Below are 20,721 nucleotides of genomic sequence, written 5' to 3'. Positions count from 1 at the left end.
AGCGAAAGTAGTAGGAAAAGTGAATAGTTTAAAATGGGATTCGAAATAGTTTCATACTAAACTTACTTTAAGTTACACTGCAAATAAAAACTTCTGGCCAACCTAATTCTGTACAGTTCAATTCAAACTAGTTTATAAATAATGCATTAATCCGATGAAAGGTAAAATACCACTAATTTGAAATAAATATTTGGGTTAAAATCTCTGTCTAACACATGTGGATATTAAATTAATGAAAGGAAACTAATGAAACAAACAAAACAAATTAAAGTACCTCTTGTAAGATTACACTTTCAATCATTTAAGTGTCTAAGTATACATGATACATCAGTTTAAACGTGTTCTCACAGGATTGAACCAGTTACTCTGGTACTACTCAGACTTGGAGAAGGCAAAGTGTTATCATCATCACACGGGAGTTCCGGACTTTGACCAACAAGAACGAGCATGCACCATCTGGAGAAGATTCACCAAGTAAGAGTCTTTCCCTTTGTGCAAAAGTTACTAAAAAACAGTTTCTCCACACTGGTATCTAGATGTGTACTAACCATCTCCAGCATATGACCGAGAAAGAGATTAAATTAAGCTGGTCGATACTATGGCAAAGTCTTAAAGAGACCATCCAGAAATTCACAGAAGATGAGGTGGAATATATATGTTTCCCACAGACATCTGTCCAAGTCCTATAAAAGGTTGGCAGCAAAATATGTTGGGCATCCAGTAAAAATAATGTTGGAACCCTATACTGCTGTCCTCTACTAATGTGAAATCTCAACCTGTGATTAATTTTAATAAATCAAGTTAGACTCTTTTCAACAAAGGCCTATTTAATGTTGCATTATGCTGTTTATTACTGGAATGCTTCCCAAATGTTTATCAATTTAACTTTTTAATTCTCATTTGATTTAGTTAGCACTGCCATTTTCGTAAATTGTAAGTAGTTACAGTTTGAAAATCAATAAACGGTATCAGCATTCTGACACATACTTTCTCCCATAAGTTTGTCAACAACCTTTATCATGTGTAAGCGGTGAGAGTAAATATACGGAAATGGAATTTGTACAATTTTGCTCATTTTTTAAAAGAATATAACATACCAAATTTTTATCAAAATCGTTCGGGCCATTTTTGGGAAAATCCTATTATTCCCTTTTTTATGTGGTTTTACGGAAAAATCCCATTAAAAAAAAAATTCTAAAAAATGTAAAAAGCTATCAAAATTGTAAGGACCATAACATACTATGTTAAATCAGGGTTAAATAAGGTTTTTATGGGAAAATAACATAATAAACTTTTGAACCGTAATTTTTACAGAAATGAAATTTGTACCATTTTGTTCAAAATTTAAAGGGCTACAACATACTAAATTTTTATAAAAATCGTCCAGGCCATTTTTGAGAAAATCCGATTTTCCGGTTTTTTTATGGGAAAATCCCCATTAAAAATCAAAATTTTAAACAAAAAAAGACAAAAGCCTGGAGATACCATGGATTAGAACCTACATACCAAATTTCATCAAAATCGGACCACAGGTGTGGTCCCTAGCTCTGTACACATCCAGACACACACACACACACAGACGTCACTTCGAAAACCACTTTTTTGTAAACGAATATATCCACTCAAAACTCAAACTCGAAAATTTTGACGAAAAAATACTTTCTCCATATACTATGGTGTAGGGGGAGAAAGTAAAAATCAGTTTGGCGATGTTTGAATAAGAATTAAAAATAATTATGACTTAATCGATCAATAGCATCCAATATGCCGAGGTACAAATTACACCCTACATTCTTCAGAATGGCTAATATTAGAAAATCACATAGTACTTGTAACCAACAATTTTAAAATAACAAAACTCCAAAATGTTCCAGTTTGTTCGAGACGTCGCAATCCTTGTTTTGGGCCAGTTTTGGACTCGTCGACTTGATGACGTTTGATCTAACCGGGATCAAAGGATTCACAAGGTTCTGGGCGTTGCTCATGTTCGGGAGTTACTCTGTGATTAACATCATAGTGTTGCTCAACATGCTCATCGCCATGATGTCCAACTCATACCAGATCATATCTGTAAGTTGCTCATGTCTGGACCGATATAATAGTCAAGTCTAAGAAGGCACTTGTGCACTGTGCGGGAAAGCTGGATTACAGTGGAAAGGAATACAATTTAATTTCCTCAAAATTGCCAGACACCTAAAACCCTAATCGCACCTAACGGACCTAACTTTGAGTTTGAGAAAAGAGCGTCTTCACCCCACGAAGTGCCTTCTTAGACTGGTCTGGCTATATTTGGTAATCTGGTAAGACCTAACGATCCAATGAGATGTACATATTGCCTCCTTTTTCCTCGGCTTTGACTGCTTCCATTAAGACATTATTTTGGTATCAATTTCGTTTATTCTTAGCCCCCTTTACCCTTAACTTTTGCTATGGTTGAAGCATTGTGTAATTTATGTAAAATGAATTAGATGCTCGTCAGCTTATTTTGTGTAGCTGTCTTTGGTCCGTAGTTAAATTGTCCGTTTTAGATATTTACTAATTTTATTAATTTTCACACTATTGTAATGTTTCAATTTAACTTACCGCTAACCGTTTTAGGCTATGTTATGCCTAGGCTAGGTTAGGTTTTTGTTAGATCAATTGTAATAAAAGTAGGCCTATCTCGCATTTTTCATAGTTTAAATATTTCTTAATGTTTATTAAATTACTAATGTAATAATGTTTCTAATAGTTTGTTTTGTAAATAGGTGTAACCAATAATATTTCTACCCAATTACCGTACCTAGGTTAGCTTACCCACTTACCGTATTTAGGTTAAGTTATCCATTGAAAATATTTCAGCAACACAATTACAGTTATAAATATACATTACTATTTTATTTCACACACAAAGGGATAGACATGTAAATATAACAACTAACTAAATAATTAAAACATATTTATTTACAGTATTACATTTGTTTGAATGTTTGTTTATTAGTCTACAATAGCTTCTCTGACAGCTCGAGCTCCAGCCGACAGCAGCTGTTGGATCAACGACGATCAAGCGGGCAGCGATGACGTCAGGCCGCCGGAAAAGGAAGATAACTTTTGGTGGAAACATCTGGGTTTAAAGTTCTAGAACATTCCATGGTCTCCATAGCAACCAAATCGGGTATAAATACAGCAGTCCACGGGCCAGTCTTCACTTCACGAGTTGACAGTCAGCGCTGCGGGTGTAAACCATTTGCCAGGCGCAAATAAAACAATAATTAATAGTAATCAAATTTGTATTTGTGAAAGAAAATAAAAAACAAGGAATAAGGTCAGTCCCAATTGTGTACTCATTTGAAATATTAATAAGGTAATTTGAATTAGACAAGTAAGTAAGATAGAAATTAGAATAGGCCTACACACAAAGCATTTGTCAGGCCCCGGCAGACCGCTGGTGCTGCGGCTTTAACACTCAACACTCACGCACATTCGGTAGTTGTCTGGCACCTTTTTTAAAGAGTGCTGCGACCGAAATAACACTTACAAGTAGTGGCACTAAACAATTTAACTCCATACAAAGCATTTGTCAGGCCCCGGCTGACCGCTGGTGCTGCGGCTTAACACTGTACAAGCACGCATATTTGGTAGTTGTCTGGCACCTTATTTTAAGAGTGCTGCGACCAAATAACACTTACACATAGTGGCTCTGTATAACTTAACATTATATCTCACATTTCACACATTCTGCAGTTAGGATAAAATCAGTCACGTGGCAAAGAACCCATCCCTGAGAAACTTTGATAAAAATACAAAATAAAATAAATACAATTAAATGAAATTCAGATTTAAGTCATTGAGACGTTACAAATTGGTACCCAACTAGGTGGCTTGATTTTATCACGGCTATAGATTATTTTAATGCAGAGATATAATTTACGAAAATATATAACACCTACACTTAGAGCACAAGAAGCACACTTAAATATGAGCCGGCAATTAGACGAAATCAATATGGAAGAATTATTAAGTCCTAATAATGACAATCCCGGAGATGACTTATACAGTATCGACAATCAAAATTTAGCGTCTGGCGACAATCTAAATTATAGTAATGTAACAAGTCCCAGTAGAACACAGCACACAAACATGGACCAAACAATAATTAGGCCTATATTACAGACACTTGAAGAGTTTAAAGAACAAGTATTGTCACAATTTAAACAAACTAAACAAGAAATAGATAAAGTTCGGAAGGATCTGACCATCGAAATAAGACAAATCGAATCCAAATTTGATACAAAAATAACAGAATTAAGGGAAGAAATACACAACCATATTGAGGAAAGAATCACAATGATTCAAGAGAATCAGGAAAGAATCAATAAGGAATTTGAGGCAAAGTTAAAAGCTGGGAATAGTGGGAAACCAGTAGGCCTACATATCACATGTCCTAGCACCATAGCTAAAGACTTACCAAAATTCAATGGAAAATCAAAAAACCCAAATCAATTCCTTTCTAGGCTGAAAAACTATTATAACAGGGAAAATGAACGAAGGCTTTCACAGGATGAACAATCACTGAATTTAGAAGAAATCTTAGATATATGCTTGGAAGGAACTGCAGCACGATGGTGGGATCTAGTTAGGACTTCAGTACACGATATTGAAGACTTTGAAAAATATTTTATGAACAAATATTGGAATGAGGAGATTCAAGATGGGATTAAAACTAAATTAGACTTAGAAAAATACATACCAAGGAGGGGACTGACAAGAACAGAGTATTTCATCGACAGAGTAATACTGTTGCAAAATATGACACCAAAATTCACAGAGAGGGAAATAGTTCGTCGCCTTGTTCGACATTTTGACGAAACAATTCAACAGGCCTCCAGAGTGCAAAACATAGTTTCAATACATCAAATGGAGGAACTATTAAGTAGAGAAGATACGATAGAAATTAATGAATCTATACGGAACGAAGCAGAAAGGAATGTAGAACGAAGAAGTTCATACAATCACAGACCATCAGGAAGAAACATGGATCAACGAGGTTCATTTAATCACAGGCCATCAGGGGACAGACACTATTTTGAAAAGAAAAATGAAAATAGGAGGGATCATTTCCAAAATAATTATGAAAATAGAAACAGCTATGATCGCAATCAAAAACCAGGGGATAGTAACCGAGAAGAACCTAAACAAAAAAATTTAAACTAGATAGCACTGGAAATAATGCAGGCCTAAGGGAAATTTTGACATCACCGGACAAGACACTTAATAAATTTTCAGTGCAAAATGAATTAGAAAATATTAGGCCTATAAATAATATTTATGTCGACAAAGAATTCTTACTAAATGACAACATCAATAATGTTGAAGAAACTAAACACATGTATCATGTACCAGAAATTGACATTAATTTTGAAAAAGTAAGTACAGTGTGTATATTAGACACTGGAAGCACTGTTACTTGTATGCAAAGGGAATGGTTTTTAAAAAATAAACACAATTTAGGAAAATATGAAGAATTTCCATTAACAAATACTATAATAACTACAGCAGTGAATCAGAAGTCCCAGCGAGTTAAGAGAATTATCTTAATAAATGCAAAAATAGGCTCAATAAGTACACAAATTCAATGTTTGATTATACCAAACTTGATTAAGGAAATAATAATTGGAATCGATACGATGAAAGAACTGAACATGGTTATAAATTTAAATCAAAACTATGCTACTATAGGAAAAGAAAGCATTAAATTCAACAATAATCCCATTCAAAGCATAAGGTGCAATATATTACAAAAAGAAGATTTCACCCCAAGTATGGATGAGAAGGAAGACAATCTATTAAGCAGAGAAGAAATTTTTGAAGAAATCAACAAAATTAGTCATATAAATGAAGAAGATAGAGAAGAGACAAAGCAATTAGAAGAAACATTAGGGTGGAAGTTAGAATTGGAACAATATTCAGAAATCATAGAAAATGAAGAGATAAAAACAGCCCAGCCAGAATTGAGGATGTTAGAAGAAGAACATAGAAAAAATGAAGAACTGAAGACAGGAGAAGAGAAGAAAAGAAAGGAAGAAGAGGAGAAGAGCAAATGGAAAAGGAGGAGAATAAAGGAAATAGAAGAAGAACCAAAAATTATGAAAGGAGAGGAAGAAGGAATACATAATTTCAAAGGAAGAAATGATAGAGTGCTAGCAAACACTTCTTCGAAAATGATTCTTAATGTGAATCTAGTGCACTGGCTTGAACCACAAATTAATGAGTACAAAATAAAGATAGATGAAGATGACAACGAAGACATTTTGGACTTAAGACCAAATTTAATGGAAATTGAGGAGTAATTTTCAAAATAAAAAAAGGACTATGTATTGTCTAACGTTTTGTATATATGTAAATATTTTTTTTATTTTTCAAATTAGGGGACAATGTAATGTTTCAATTTAACTTACCGCTAACCGTTTTAGGCTATGTTATGCCTAGGCTAGGTTAGGTTTTTGTTAGATCAATTGTAATAAAAGTAGGCCTATCTCGCATTTTTCATAGTTTAAATATTTCTTAATGTTTATTAAATTACTAATGTAATAATGTTTCTAATAGTTTGTTTTGTAAATAGGTGTAACCAATAATATTTCTACCCAATTACCGTACCTAGGTTAGCTTACCCACTTACCGTATTTAGGTTAAGTTATCCATTGAAAATATTTCAGCAACACAATTACAGTTATAAATATACATTACTATTTTATTTCACACACAAAGGGATAGACATGTAAATATAACAACTAACTAAATAATTAAAACATATTTATTTACAGTATTACATTTGTTTGAATGTTTGTTTATTAGTCTACAATAGCTTCTCTGACAGCTCGAGCTCCAGCCGACAGCAGCTGTTGGATCAACGACGATCAAGCGGGCAGCGATGACGTCAGGCCGCCGGAAAAGGAAGATAACTTTTGGTGGAAACATCTGGGTTTAAAGTTCTAGAACATTCCATGGTCTCCATAGCAACCAAATCGGGTATAAATACAGCAGTCCACGGGCCAGTCTTCACTTCACGAGTTGACAGTCAGCGCTGCGGGTGTAAACCATTTGCCAGGCGCAAATAAAACAATAATTAATAGTAATCAAATTTGTATTTGTGAAAGAAAATAAAAACAAGGAATAAGGTCAGTCCCAATTGTGTACTCATTTGAAATATTAATAAGGTAATTTGAATTAGACAAGTAAGTAAGATAGAAATTAGAATAGGCCTACACACAAAGCATTTGTCAGGCCCCGGCAGACCGCTGGTGCTGCGGCTTTAACACTCAACACTCACGCACATTCGGTAGTTGTCTGGCACCTTTTTAAAGAGTGCTGCGACCGAAATAACACTTACAAGTAGTGGCACTAAACAATTTAACTCCATACAAAGCATTTGTCAGGCCCCGGCTGACCGCTGGTGCTGCGGCTTAACACTGTACAAGCACGCATATTTGGTAGTTGTCTGGCACCTTATTTTAAGAGTGCTGCGACCAAATAACACTTACACATAGTGGCTCTGTATAACTTAACATTATATCTCACATTTCACACATTCTGCAGTTAGGATAAAATCAGTCACGTGGCAAAGAACCCATCCCTGAGAAACTTTGATAAAAATACAAAATAAAATAAATACAATTAAATGAAATTCAGATTTAAGTCATTGAGACGTTACACTATCAATATTTTGGCCAATGAATATATTATAGGTGTTCTTTAAGTAATTTGGTTTAGTCAGTCTTGGACCTCATGAATTTTGACATCTTCGATAGGTAAAATGGTGAATAGTAGTCAGAGGAGCCTACATTCTTTTCCTGCATAATGCCCTCTGCAGCGTTTGTGATTTGTTTTGCCTTGGCAGAGTTAATGCAGTAGCATAGTGTATGTTTTGTGATGTAGAGAAGTTTTTTAGTTCGTTTAAATATTTTATTTGACCATTATAATTCGCACCTAATGCAATGCTTTGTCAATTTTAGTCTATAAAGGATACTTTTATCTATTGTCTCTATAACTCTCTGATTTTCTTGGTAAAGAAGTTCTAAGTTCAACTTTGGAATTAATCCATAGAACAGGTATGCGTTTGTCTACGAGCACATTTTATGCTTTATTATCCATGCTTTCATTCACGTATTTTGTTTATTTATTCATGAATCGCTTGAATTCTTACGACGTAGAGATACTTGAGTATCATCTATTATTACGGACATCCTAACAGTGCTTCATCCTCTTGTGTAGTTTATTCAGGAGTTGTCATTGACAGTAATATACAATGTTCCTAACACCTCGATAAAATCATCACAATAATTTCCTTCTTAGTAGGCTCTCGTGTTATCGAGATAGACGTGTCCTTTTCTGATATCATATTATAATTGTTTACCATTTTCTCACATAATGAGTGCCCATCTCGGGCAATGACAACCCTAGACTTTTCAAAATACAAAAAAGAGCCATCAGATTAATCTTCAATCTTAACGATAGTCTTGCAGATCTGTGTTTCGTTCAAGTAATATGAATCAAATAAAATCAAAATCATATAAACACAAATACTGTGTTGATAATGTCAAATTAGAGGCAGTAGTGCATCATGTAGTGAAAATCGACCGCAATAGAAGAAATGAATGATCGACAATAGACATGCAAAAGATCTTTGTATAAATAGGCTTATTAAATATTTGATTTACAGAGTCAACACATCTAATGAAACTAAAACTAAGTCGCTAAAAATTAAGAGATGAGACTGAAAATAACAGTTTAAATATTAATAGGCTTAATAAATACGTAACAAAATTCTAAAGTTAGATTAACTAAGTAAATATCACAAGATTTTACAAATAAGCTAAATGTCACAGTTCAAAAATTCGTCTACTTTTAAAAAACCTATAAGCTTTTATTACAGTTGATGCTATAAATTAGATGAATTTCAAAAGTTACAAAATACTAATAATTTAAGTAGGAATAAAAACTTATGTGGAAATTAAGACAGGATATTAACTAAGAAGATGCATTTTGTAAGCTAAGTGCGAGTAACAACACAACAAGTTTATATCCTAAGGAAGCTTACAAGGTGACTTTGGGTGTTAAGTGACTTAGTTGAACAGTTTGGCGAGATTAGCATTGTAGTAAGTTAAAACCAACTAAAGATAATGTCTTGAGAATAACCCCAAGGTTAGAAATTGTTTAGACGTTTTCGCAACAAAATATAAAAAACATTTTTCTAATTTACTTAGATAAATACCATCTTGTTCTATGAAATACAAGTGAATATTTGTAATACCATGGCTACATATTTGTGATACCAAGGCAAAATATTTGTGACGCTAGGGCAACATATTTGTGATACTAGGCCTACATACTTGTGACACTAGGGTGACATATTTATGATACTTTGGCTACATATTTGTAATACTATGGCTAAATATTTGTGATACTAATGTTACATAGTTGTGAGTCTATTTATACATAATTTTTATTCTTTGGCCACATATTTGTAATTTCGTGGGTAGATATTTGTGATAACATAGCTAGATAAAATTGTGATACAAGGGTGATACTACGTCTACATATTTGTTATACTATGGTTACATATATTTGTAATGACTTAAATACTAGATCAATCACCATTTTAATTGACATAACATTGTTAATTTTTAAAAAAATGTGTTTATATGATAATTTTATTATATGGATGACATTAAACGAGGACAACAAAATACATAAATTATCAAAACATTTTGTAGCAATATCATAATTAGCTAAGTACTTATGTGGTTTTACCTCTTAAAATATTATTTCAACTAATTGTAAACGTCTACAATCTCTTGGTGGAACTATTTCACAGAAATTTGAATAATCTGGCTAAAGGACTTTTTAGACAGGTATGTAAAATAGTTCCAATGTATTGAATTCACTGGAAAAGTGATAACTGAAATCGGAAGAGTCAAATTATTCAAAGATTTACTTACAAAGAGAATTTATGTTCTCAGCATGACCTCATACATAACACGGAGGTGAAATGATTGAGTTAATTATGATAAATGTTCCTCACTGCAAGCCCGACGACCAACATGGACGGGATTAAGCTCACACTGTTTAATCTCGTCCTGCTCTTAAAAAAATCAATATTACAAATCAACCATCTTTATTCGTTAGTATACTTTATATACTTTAAAAAGTTTTAGGTTATCTTGAACTAATATTTGTAAGGTTTTCTTGATCGGTTGTTTTATTAAATACCGGTACGCATTTTTTCTCAGATTTGGTCCTAATGATTAATATGTAGGATATAGCTTAGTTCAGTTGCAAAAATAATTCTTAAGCCAGACTGAAGAAGCCTCTGTCCTAAACACATATAATTCTAACTCATAAATTAGTGAAAATACTGTTGTCGTAAAAGTATACAAACCTTAACAATATTTTATAAACACTGTAAAGTCGTTTAGAGTAGAACATATTCACAAAATATAACAGAGAAAATGAAAATGATCATACAGCTGTACTAGCTGATATTACAATAAAACTAACGAATAATAGTTAAGGATCTTTATACTACGAGGAAATATGATATAATGTAAATATGATGAGAAATATGGTTATTAAATCGGACAGCGGGTAGGTACATAGTTTGGGCAACATTCATTGAACAAGAGAAGGCTCTCCACACATACATTAGAGACATGTTGTCATGCAGAACTTGTAGAGAACATCATTGATTATAATAGGGCAGGTCTTGTTTGGGGATGTAATGATTATATGTCTCCAAACTCACAGCTGAGATAGTGAATTTATATTCAGTTGCTCTTGAAATGTTACTTTGAACATTGTTATGTAGTTATTTCTTTGTTTTTCTTTGTTAATAATAAGATTACGTTCTTGAGATTACTCTACATCATCATAATTGTACTTGTTATTAAATTTACGGAAAGTCAATAAAAATAGTTAAAATAACATTTGAAACATACAGTTATGTCACAAGACGGTTAACATATTAAAGATGGCAAGCCATTCTATTGGGTCTTATGTTGATAAGGTGTCCAATCGAAATCTTTACCACTAATCATCTTTTATATGTATTTACCATCTTGAGAGTCATCAATAGTTGTAAATATATTTCAAGAGTTTTAGACATAATTTTATTTGATTCTCGGTCGTTGGTTCGTAAAGCTTCTCTTTTTGAGATCAGGATTATGAGTCCGTTTTAAGGTGGGAAAGAGACAGAAGTTAGAGTAAAGCCCAGACCACTTTAAAATACGATAATGATTTAACAATACATTTTTATTTTAGTCAAGTAAAATAAAAAAGAAAACAAGAAAAACTAAATTAGTTACGAATTAGATAAAACTGTTACAAACACACTGTAACCACAGCACAGTCCGATGAAAAAGAGCTACAAATTATTTGAAATCTTACAAGGTCCCTTGTAGATAAAATGTTTAATTTTAAAGACATATTTGCATTCAAACCACTGTTCAAAGTTGTACGAACATTATCAAAATTAAACGTACAGAGCATTTAATGGGAATATATGTTCCCGTTTATATGTAAAACGTCACATAATTGGTGTGACGTTTTACATATAAACAGGAACATATATTCCCATTAAATTCTCTGTACGTTCACATATACTTTTGAAACTAAATGTCAATTGAAATATTAACACTCAAGTTTTGAATCTTCTAATCCTACAGACTAGGTTTGCCTTTCGATTGTTGGCAATTTGAAAACCAACACGCATTTAACACACGAATTTAATAAGATTTCAAGATTACGAAATTCACAGTCGTCTAGTTGAAGGGAAACCTTTCAAACGGCCTTGAAATTCGAGGGCTTCACACAGTAAGAGACTTATCCACCGCTCTCACTAGTTGTAATACTTAACGTGTGTTATGTGTATTTATCGTAGGATTAAGGTTCCAAATTCTTCTTTCTTCTGTTCACAAAAACAATCCTTTGTACCTTTGATTGATTATTTTTGTCCAAAATAATATAATCATAGTCCCGTCATAAGATATTGAAGAAAAACAGTGTGTTTAGTTAGATGCTATTTTGGAATTCAAGACATTTCCAGACTTGTTATTTCAACTATATTTATCGAATCTCGATTCCGATACCATTTTTTTAGTTTTTAAAAATCTTATAAATTAGTTGCTTAAACTGCACCAACTCTATGTCATCAAGTATTTTTGAGATAAAGAGGTGTTTTTCAAAGTAAATGAAAAAATAATGCAACGATAAAAATTCTAACCTTCTTTACACATTAGATAACTACCTTGATAAGGTAAATGAAGATCTAACGACGGGAGTGAAGGAGCTTTGAGAATTTGAGTTGTTGAAGTACTGATAACTAGTTATACATTGACTGTACATATAAAAATTTAATGTCGTCTATATGTGTTTAGTCTTTCGCAAAAGATTGTATTTTTTTATATTCAAATGTTTTCACACACACATTGTTAATATGAATAAAAGTTTGTACAAATCTTTCTAAATGTAATAAAGTACTTTTCGATTTGATACTAAACGTTTAACTGCATTGTTAAAATTAAATTTGGTGTCTAAACTTTTAGGTTTTCCGGTTTTCCAAAATTTTAAAGTTCAAAGGTTTGTAGTGTAAATCTTTCAAAAAGTTCTTACAATGCTCTTGCTCTTGTTGTTTTGATATTTAAACGTTTTTCCTGCACTGTCAAAATTAAATTTACGGTCTTTTTAATAAGGACTTCCAAAATGTAAAAAGTTAGTATGAATCTTTGGAAATTAAAAAAAAAACTTTTGTCAGTTTGGTATACAAATGTTCTTTTCTGCACTGCAAACATTAAATTTTACGTCTGATTTTTGAAAGATAGATCTTTTATGATAGTTAAAATAAAAAGTTTAGAGTATAAATCTTTAAAAATAAAAATAAAATTGTCTTGTCAAATTGAGATTTAAATGCTTTTTCTGCACTGTAAAAATTAAATTTCTTGACTGCGTTATTATAAAGTCTACCAAAATGTTAACAGTTAGTATAAATATTTCAAAATTTAAACAAAGTTCTCTTCAATTTGATTTTCAAATTATTTCCTTCACAACACAAATTTTAATTTGATGTCTGAAATGTTTACGACATCTTCCAACATGTTAAAAAGTGTAAATGTTCTTAAGGATTTTACATTCAAATGTTTTTCATGCACTCTTAAAATTAAACTACCTGTTAAGTTTAATTTTTAGAGTTAAAGGTTAAACGTTTGTAGTACATGTAAATCTTTCAAAATGTAAAAATATTCTTATTGATTTGATATTTAAATGCTTTTCCTACCCTTAAAAGAACAACATGCTGTTAAAATGTGATTAAGTGAAATAGTAAGTAAAATAATAATCCAAAGATGTTAATCGTAAAATATGAATAATAATAATAATTAGTTAATGTACAAAAACATAGCAGCTTGCTTTGTAATAACTTTTGGTAACAAAATCATAAAATAATTACATCCAAGATACTACTAAGAACCATTACACCCAAAGACCATTCAGTTAACGGGTTTCAAAATCACAAGCTTCTATACAAATGAGGCTATCATTAGAAAGGCTAATATAATACTTCTTTTAAAATTTGTACAGATACATTTGGATTTAGGAATCTAAAGAATCTCTAAAATAGCACACTCACTAAAGGGGTTTTCATTTTACTATTCCTTTAATATAGGTATAGGTGTACTAACAATGTTTTTTGAGGAGGTCCACAATATATTTCATCAGGAAGGCTCTTGTGTTGCCTTTCAATAGGCCCTTTGCTAGATTTTGAGCATAAAGTTAATTTGTTGTAATATCTTCCATTCAACTTTTTGCAGTTCCCCCAAATGGTCCAGCTATATTTTGTGGAACCATGGTAACTGAGGATGGGAAGAAGAAGAAAATCAACCTTGCTGTAGAGCCTTTTAAACCTATCAATACTTCCCTGTATCTTTGTGACAATAAGGTCAGAAGTACAAGTCATAGTCTTTATCTAACAATGCTAAATAAATTAAAGTCTGTCAAAAAGACAACTCTCGTTATTTTAAAATATTAGTTATTTTTAGGTTAAGTTATTTCAATCAAAAATTCAACTTGTCTTTCTCCAGGGCAGCAAGGGTTTGGTGTAAATGTCAGACATTATCCCATTCCTTCTCCTCTGAGATTCAGAGCAATAACCTCTGAGTAATTTTTGACTTTCAGCAATGTACATCTTCCTCTCTTTCCCTTCTTCGGTTACCTTCGTTCCATTTGAATTTAGGAATCTCAAGAATCTATACAATAGCATACTCGCAAAAGGGGTTACTTGGGGTAATATCTTCCATTCAACTTGGATATCGGCCTATAAATAATAAATATTTTGAAATAACGAGAACTGTATTTTTTAAACACTTTTTTGTGAAATATTAGATCTGACATTGACGTTTAGTTATTTATTTAGCAATGTTAGATAAAGACTATAACTTTTACTTCTGACCTTGTTGTCACAAAGATATAGGGAGGTATTGATAGGTTTAAAAGGCTCGACAGCAAGGTTGACTTTCTTCTTCTTCCCTTCTTCAGTTACCATGGTTCCAAAAAATATTGCCAGACCATTTGGGGAACTGCAACAAGTTGAATGGAAGATATTACAACAAGTTAACTTTATGCTCAAAATCTAGCAAAGGGCATAATGAAAGGCAACACAAGAGTCTTCCTGATGAAATAGATTGTGGACCTCCTCAAAAAACATTGTTAGTACACCTATACCTATATTAAAGGAATAGTATAAGGAAAATCCCTTGGTGAGTATGCTATTGTAGAGATTCTTTAGATTCCTAAATCCAAATGTATCCGTACAAATTTTAAAAGAAGTATTAGCCATTCCAATGGTGGCTTTATTTCTATAGAAGCTTGTGATTTTGAAACCCGTTCGCTGAATGGTCTTTGGGTCTAATGGTTCTTAGTAGCATCTTGGATTTAATTATTTTATGATTTTGTTACCAAAAGTTACTACAAAGCAAGCTGCTATGTTTTGTAAAATTAACTCGATATTATTATTGATATTTTACGATCAATATCTTTGGATTATTATTTTACTTACTATTTCACTCAATCACATTTTAACAGCAATTTGTTTTTTTATGGGTAGGAAAAGCATTTAAATATCAAATCAATAAGAATCTTTTTACATTTTCAAATATTTAAATATACTACCAACGTTTAACCTTTATCTTGTTGAGTTTAGTTTTAGAGTGCAGGAAAAACATTTGAATATAAAATCGATAAGAACATTTACACTTTTTAACATGTTGGAAGATGTTATGAACATTTCAGACATCAAATTAAAAGTTTTGCAGTCAAGTAAATTATTTAAAAATTAAATTGACAAGAACTTTGTTTGAATTTTGAAATATTTATACTCTTCTAACATTTCGGAAGACTTTATTAAAACGCAGACTATCAATTAAATTTTTACAGTGCAGAAAAAGCATTTAAATGTCAATTTGACAGGACAAATCTTTCTTAGATTTTTAAATATTTACACTCTAAACTTCTAACTTTTAACATATTGTAAGACTTTTTGGAAAATGAAGACAACAAATTTATTGTTTGCAGTTCAGAAAAAAAAACATTTGTATACTAAATCAAATACAAACTTCCACGTCCACTGCAATCGCGGCAATATTTTGATTATTCTCGGAGGCCGTGTAGACATCATCGTCGATTCCCCCGGTCATAGAAATGTGATCGTCGTCTTGTGCGATCATGGAAAATCATGAATTATTTTATTGTATATTACATGGTCCATAAAACTCCTCACTGTGACAACAAAAAGAGACTAAATCCAGACTTTTCAAGAACATTTTGAAACTTAATACTGATTCTCGACAATTAATTAGACACCATGAAAAGGTATGAAAGAGCAAGTTATTCCAATTAAAAAATCAGTAATAAACGGTATCAGCAATTTGAGTTTTACTTTCTTCTAATAGCATGTCAACAACTCTTAATTGCAATGGGAGTAATTATGATATTTTATGGGAAAAATCACATAATTTGCAATCTTTTAAACCGTAATTTTTATAGCAAAATGGATTGTAAAATTTTATCTGAAGTCTAGCATACTAAACTTTAATCAAAATTCGTCTGGCAGTTTTTTTTCACAAACCTAGTTTCCCGTTTTTATGGGAAAATCTAAGGAATTGCAAATGAAGTCAATTCGGATTAACGAGCGAGGGGATTAACAGGACATCCCTGTACACTGTTTACTTGTATTTCCTTCACCTTTCCAAGTACTGACTGTGTATGGTTTTGCTTCGCATAAACAATAATACTTAGGACCATTCTGCTTCAATAACTTTTGAACCCTAATGGTGTGTGGTTTACAGGAACGTTCTGACACCGAATGGAAGTTTGCCCGCAGTGGACTCTGGATAAGTTATTTCGACGACGGAAACACCCTGCCTCCGCCGTTCAACTTGTTCCCAACCATGAAGAATGTCAACAACTGGTTGTCTTGTGGCACCGCCAATAAGAAAAGCTCAGGCTCTGTGGTGGTCAGTACTGTAGTTCTATTGGGGTTTCAGGAAATGTAACATGGGAATGAAATGATCATTAAGGCTTTAACGATTAAATTCACACTAGAGTGGGTCTTAATGGGTTTCACATTGCAAACATGGTATGTCGACGTTTTGGCCTCTTTGCAAAGGTCCACTCTCAGAGTTACGGGACATTCATAATGGCGTTGGCTACGAGAGCGCTTATTACATCGGTGAGAATCCTGCGTCAGAGGATAGTATAGTTTCTATTCGTCCCTTACGAATGAAGAAGACTGACTGGGATTGTTAAATGCTTTAAAGTCACTGTGGATGGTTCATGAAAGTAAAAACAAAGCAGGGTGTCCACAAAAAATTTGTCATTAATTTCCATGACTTTCCATGACTATCCATGACCATTTACCACTGATTTCCATGACTCACGAACTTTACACGCAAATTATAATATAACATACACACACAAATAATATTGCCTGGACATGTTATTTTGCAGAAAATACTGAAATATGTAATAACAGATAACAATGGAGTACAATAGGTACAACAATGAACTAAAACAAACCGAAAACTCATAAAATAATACAACTGTAATAAATTGAATTGTCGAACATTTGTGAAAAATCCTGAAAAATGCTACAACAGTCCGGGTTACGACCGACTAGAGCATTGAATGGTCCCCTCAAATCCATCCATAATTGGAAATTTCCATGACTTCTTGCCTATTTCCCTGACTTTCAATGACCAACATTTTTTTCCATGACTTTCCATGACTATCCCTGACTTTCCAGAATGTGGACACCCTGCGTACAACAGTATCCTCCATCTGAAGAAGTAGTTGGCATTGAATAAATTAAATCTGTATCACTCAAGGCGAAAGTCGCTTCCTATTCAGTCTTCATCTAAATACTAGTAAGGTGACAATTAGCAAGTTAACTCTCTGCCATCAACGTAAGAGTTTGTAAAGACTTTGGAAAAATTATAGCAATAGAGTTCAAAAAGTGACTCAAAGTTATTCAAGTCAGGAAATTATTCATTTTTAATCCTACTAGTATTAAAGTAGGTCCTTTGATTTGTCAACGTGTTGACCCAGCAGACCATGTACCAATACCACTCGTCCTTCCTATATTTTGGTCTTCTGCCCACATCAGTCCCGAGCGAACTCTTTCTTTAACGAACAAAGTGAAGTCGTCGACTTAGGCAAAATGGGGACCTACTCAATTCAGCCCCCTGCCTAAGTTACTTCCAGTCTTCTCTCTAGTCACAATGATTCCCTTCTTCGTTTTTTTTTCTTTCACCTCTTTTAAATTTAGCATGCATTCTTTAACCATTTAAGGTGATGGGTTCAATTTTCCCCTTGGTGTTGCCACAAGTTGCAATTGACAAGGGTTTTGTTAAAAATCTTTATGAGGTGACATTCGTGCTGATCTGCCGTTTTGGGCACCCATCAATTACTGGCAGTAATACTTTTCTTACTTGAAGTATATTGTTATAACTTGTTAAAAGAACTTACAAGCTGGAGTGTCTAAATGTCTTAATTTCCTCATGCTTGGAAGTACTTTGTTGTGGATACAACGATTGTGTTTTCACAGAAAAAATCGCGTGAGAAAGCTAAGGATCGGCATGACACGGTGATGCGGCTGCTTGTGAGGCGTTACGTCACGGCCGAGCAACGCAAACGAGATGACTTTGGCATTACGGAGGATGACGTAATGGAGATCCGACAAGACATTTCCACCCTGCGATACGAGCTCATCGACATCCTGCGCTCCAACGGCATGAAGACTCCCAACGTCAACCAAGGAGATAACTCTTGTGCGTATAGATTATTTTTTAGCTTATGACTTCTCTTTTTTGTTTTTCTTCTTAATTGCAGGTCCTCGGAGGATTTCTTTTTGTTTCAGTCACCTGGTTCTTTATAATTAGTAAGGAGGTACTTGTTTCGGGTGTTTATTATTCCAAAAATTGCAAAATGATCTATGTGTCAGCACTTTGTTTGGGATTTTCGATTATTCAAGAATGAGGGCTGTTTCACTTTTCAGATATAAAAGCGTCTTGTTCTGAAGTATCCGAAAAATACTTGCTGCAAAATTAATATGACGAGTGGAAAGTTTAAAGGGCCACTCCGATCTTGTAGCAAATGTGAACAAATGGTAAGTACTGAATAGGTAAAATGCCTTATTACTCACTCATGTAACATTATAATATTGATTGTTTCAGTGGCTGGCAAGAAAGGCAGAGTGATGGAAAGACGATTGATGAAAGATTTCCAGATCGGTCTTGTGGAAGGAATCATCAATGAGGTAATCCAGTCGGAGAAGGGTCCAAAGGATGTGTTCAGCAAGATCGCTCAAGCCATCGGACGAAAGGCAGGGTCCAGCAAGAACAAGAAGGATTGGAACGAAATCGTCAGAAAGAACACTGGGAAGAGAGATCCGATCGGAAGCACAGCAGAGTTCCACCAACGGCTGTCTAGGCAGAGTTTGCGAAGGCATATCATCGAAAACAAGGCGGACATGGACCCAGAGAGGTTAGTCGAGTACAACCCGATGTTGTCTACAGTGAGTCCTGCGACTAGAGTCGCCTACGCCAAGTTCAAGATGCCGAAGATAAAACAAGAGTTTGACCAGAAGGAGACCAGTGGAGCGAGCGAGACTAATTCTCAAGCTGGAGACGACGATGTATTTCAAGGACCAGCTTCTGTGAAGAAGGTGTCGGAGACAAAACAAGACTCGATTGTAAGACCTCGTCCTCGTCCTTCAATTCCGTCGATTACGAGTGTCGCATCACAGAAAAGCGTGCCGTCCGTTGAACCCGCTAAAGCTACTCAGAAAGATACTCCGCCTCAGTTACAAGCTGCACCGAGTACTCAAGCTTCTGTCCGGAGGGAGTTTAGACCAAGGACTCCGATACCGGAAGATCCCAGAGAGGATATGGCAAGTCCTGAGCCTTTGACGCCAAAAAGTAGCACTTCTTCCAAACCAACCACTCCTCGACCACCGAGCAGAACTTCTACAGGTTCTAAATCAGAAGGTAAAGAAGAGGTGAAGAAAGATGAGAAGACAGAGGTAAAGAAAGATGAGAAGAAAGAGGTGAAGAAGGATGAAGCACCAAAACCATCAACTAGCACAGAACCTAGAAGACCTGCAGGACCACCGAAATCTGGAGGGAAATCAAAGGTTACTGGAGAAGTTCTACATGGGTGGTTGTAAAATAACTTTGTTCTGTTCGTTTGTATTGGAGTATAAATAAGATGGAAACTATTTTAAAATATCTTTGGAGTATTTAAATGGTTTCAGTTCTACACAGGGGTTCAATCAAAACTTGACTAACTTTTTTAAAGGGGCCAATATTAAATTTGGTATGTTTTGGGTTGAGAAGAATAAAATGTGGCAAATAAAAATCTAAGCTGCTTCAAATAGAAAGGCAAAGAGCTGGTGCAAAGTTCAAAGATTTTGTGATCTTTTTTGGAATCTTTGAGGTCTTGTACTCAAAACATTGTATGGAAAACATTTCAACAGAAAATTTACCTTTAGTACATGTTTCTAGAATAAAATTTGCTCTGAAGGACAGTTATAAGTACAACCTGTAGAATATGGAATATGTTTGTCAACTTTATTTATACTCCTCACATAAACACTTGTAATATTTATTTTTAGTTTGTACGTATTCTTTACATTTTTGCCAATACAAGGTAGTGCTAACAGAATTGTAAATGGTATGGTTGAATTTTTCACACAAATTTGTGTCTGTTGAAATAAATGTATTTATGGAACTTGTTAGCATCTATTTTGTCTCACATCTCTCACACCAATTCAATTGTACGAGTATCATCCTTTAAAAAGTATAAATAGGTAATCCATAAAACGGGTAGTAAAGGCCTGTGCTTGTCAGCTTCATGGTTTTTTGCCTAATATCGTCTGCTCAAAGTCAAGTCTTTAACCAGCTGGAGTAAGATAATTAAAATATCAGACATATTTTATTTAAGCTTAACTGAAATTTTCCAAAGAGCATACTTCTTCTTTCTCCAAGTGCCTTTTATTCTCTTACTAAATGTGTGGCAGTTTCATCAAAGTGTGCAAGGTGTTTCTGAGTCCACTTTTTCCTGCGTCCCTGGTGATTTCCTGACTTATCCAGCAGAATTGTTATGTACATGTAACAGAGTTAGGGATCTTTATTTTGCCAG

The 20,721-nt window shown here is 33.7% G+C and overlaps 1 protein-coding gene across 1 annotated transcript in view; it reads left to right on the top strand.

Annotated features, from left to right (window-relative positions):
• The window catches only part of LOC129005994 (transient receptor potential protein-like), a 56,840-nt gene extending 36,530 nt beyond the window's left edge, over positions 1–20,310 (top strand). The window contains exons 12-16 of the mRNA XM_054435078.1: positions 351–474; positions 1,875–2,070; positions 16,371–16,538; positions 18,128–18,350; positions 18,756–20,310. Coding sequence (XP_054291053.1) covers positions 351–474; positions 1,875–2,070; positions 16,371–16,538; positions 18,128–18,350; positions 18,756–19,747 — 1,703 coding nt within the window. The 3' untranslated portion in view covers positions 19,748–20,310. The remainder of the gene's footprint in view (positions 1–350; positions 475–1,874; positions 2,071–16,370; positions 16,539–18,127; positions 18,351–18,755) is intronic.
• Positions 20,311–20,721: the final 411 nt, after the last annotated feature.

This window comes from Macrosteles quadrilineatus, unplaced genomic scaffold, assembly GCF_028750875.1.
Source record: "Macrosteles quadrilineatus isolate MER2022 unplaced genomic scaffold, UCM_ALF_1.0 Scaffold_51__1_contigs__length_872494, whole genome shotgun sequence".
Lineage (NCBI taxonomy): Eukaryota > Metazoa > Arthropoda > Insecta > Hemiptera > Cicadellidae > Macrosteles > Macrosteles quadrilineatus.
The sequence above is the reverse complement of the archived record's forward strand: the minus strand, read 5'-3'. Positions and strand labels throughout refer to the sequence as shown.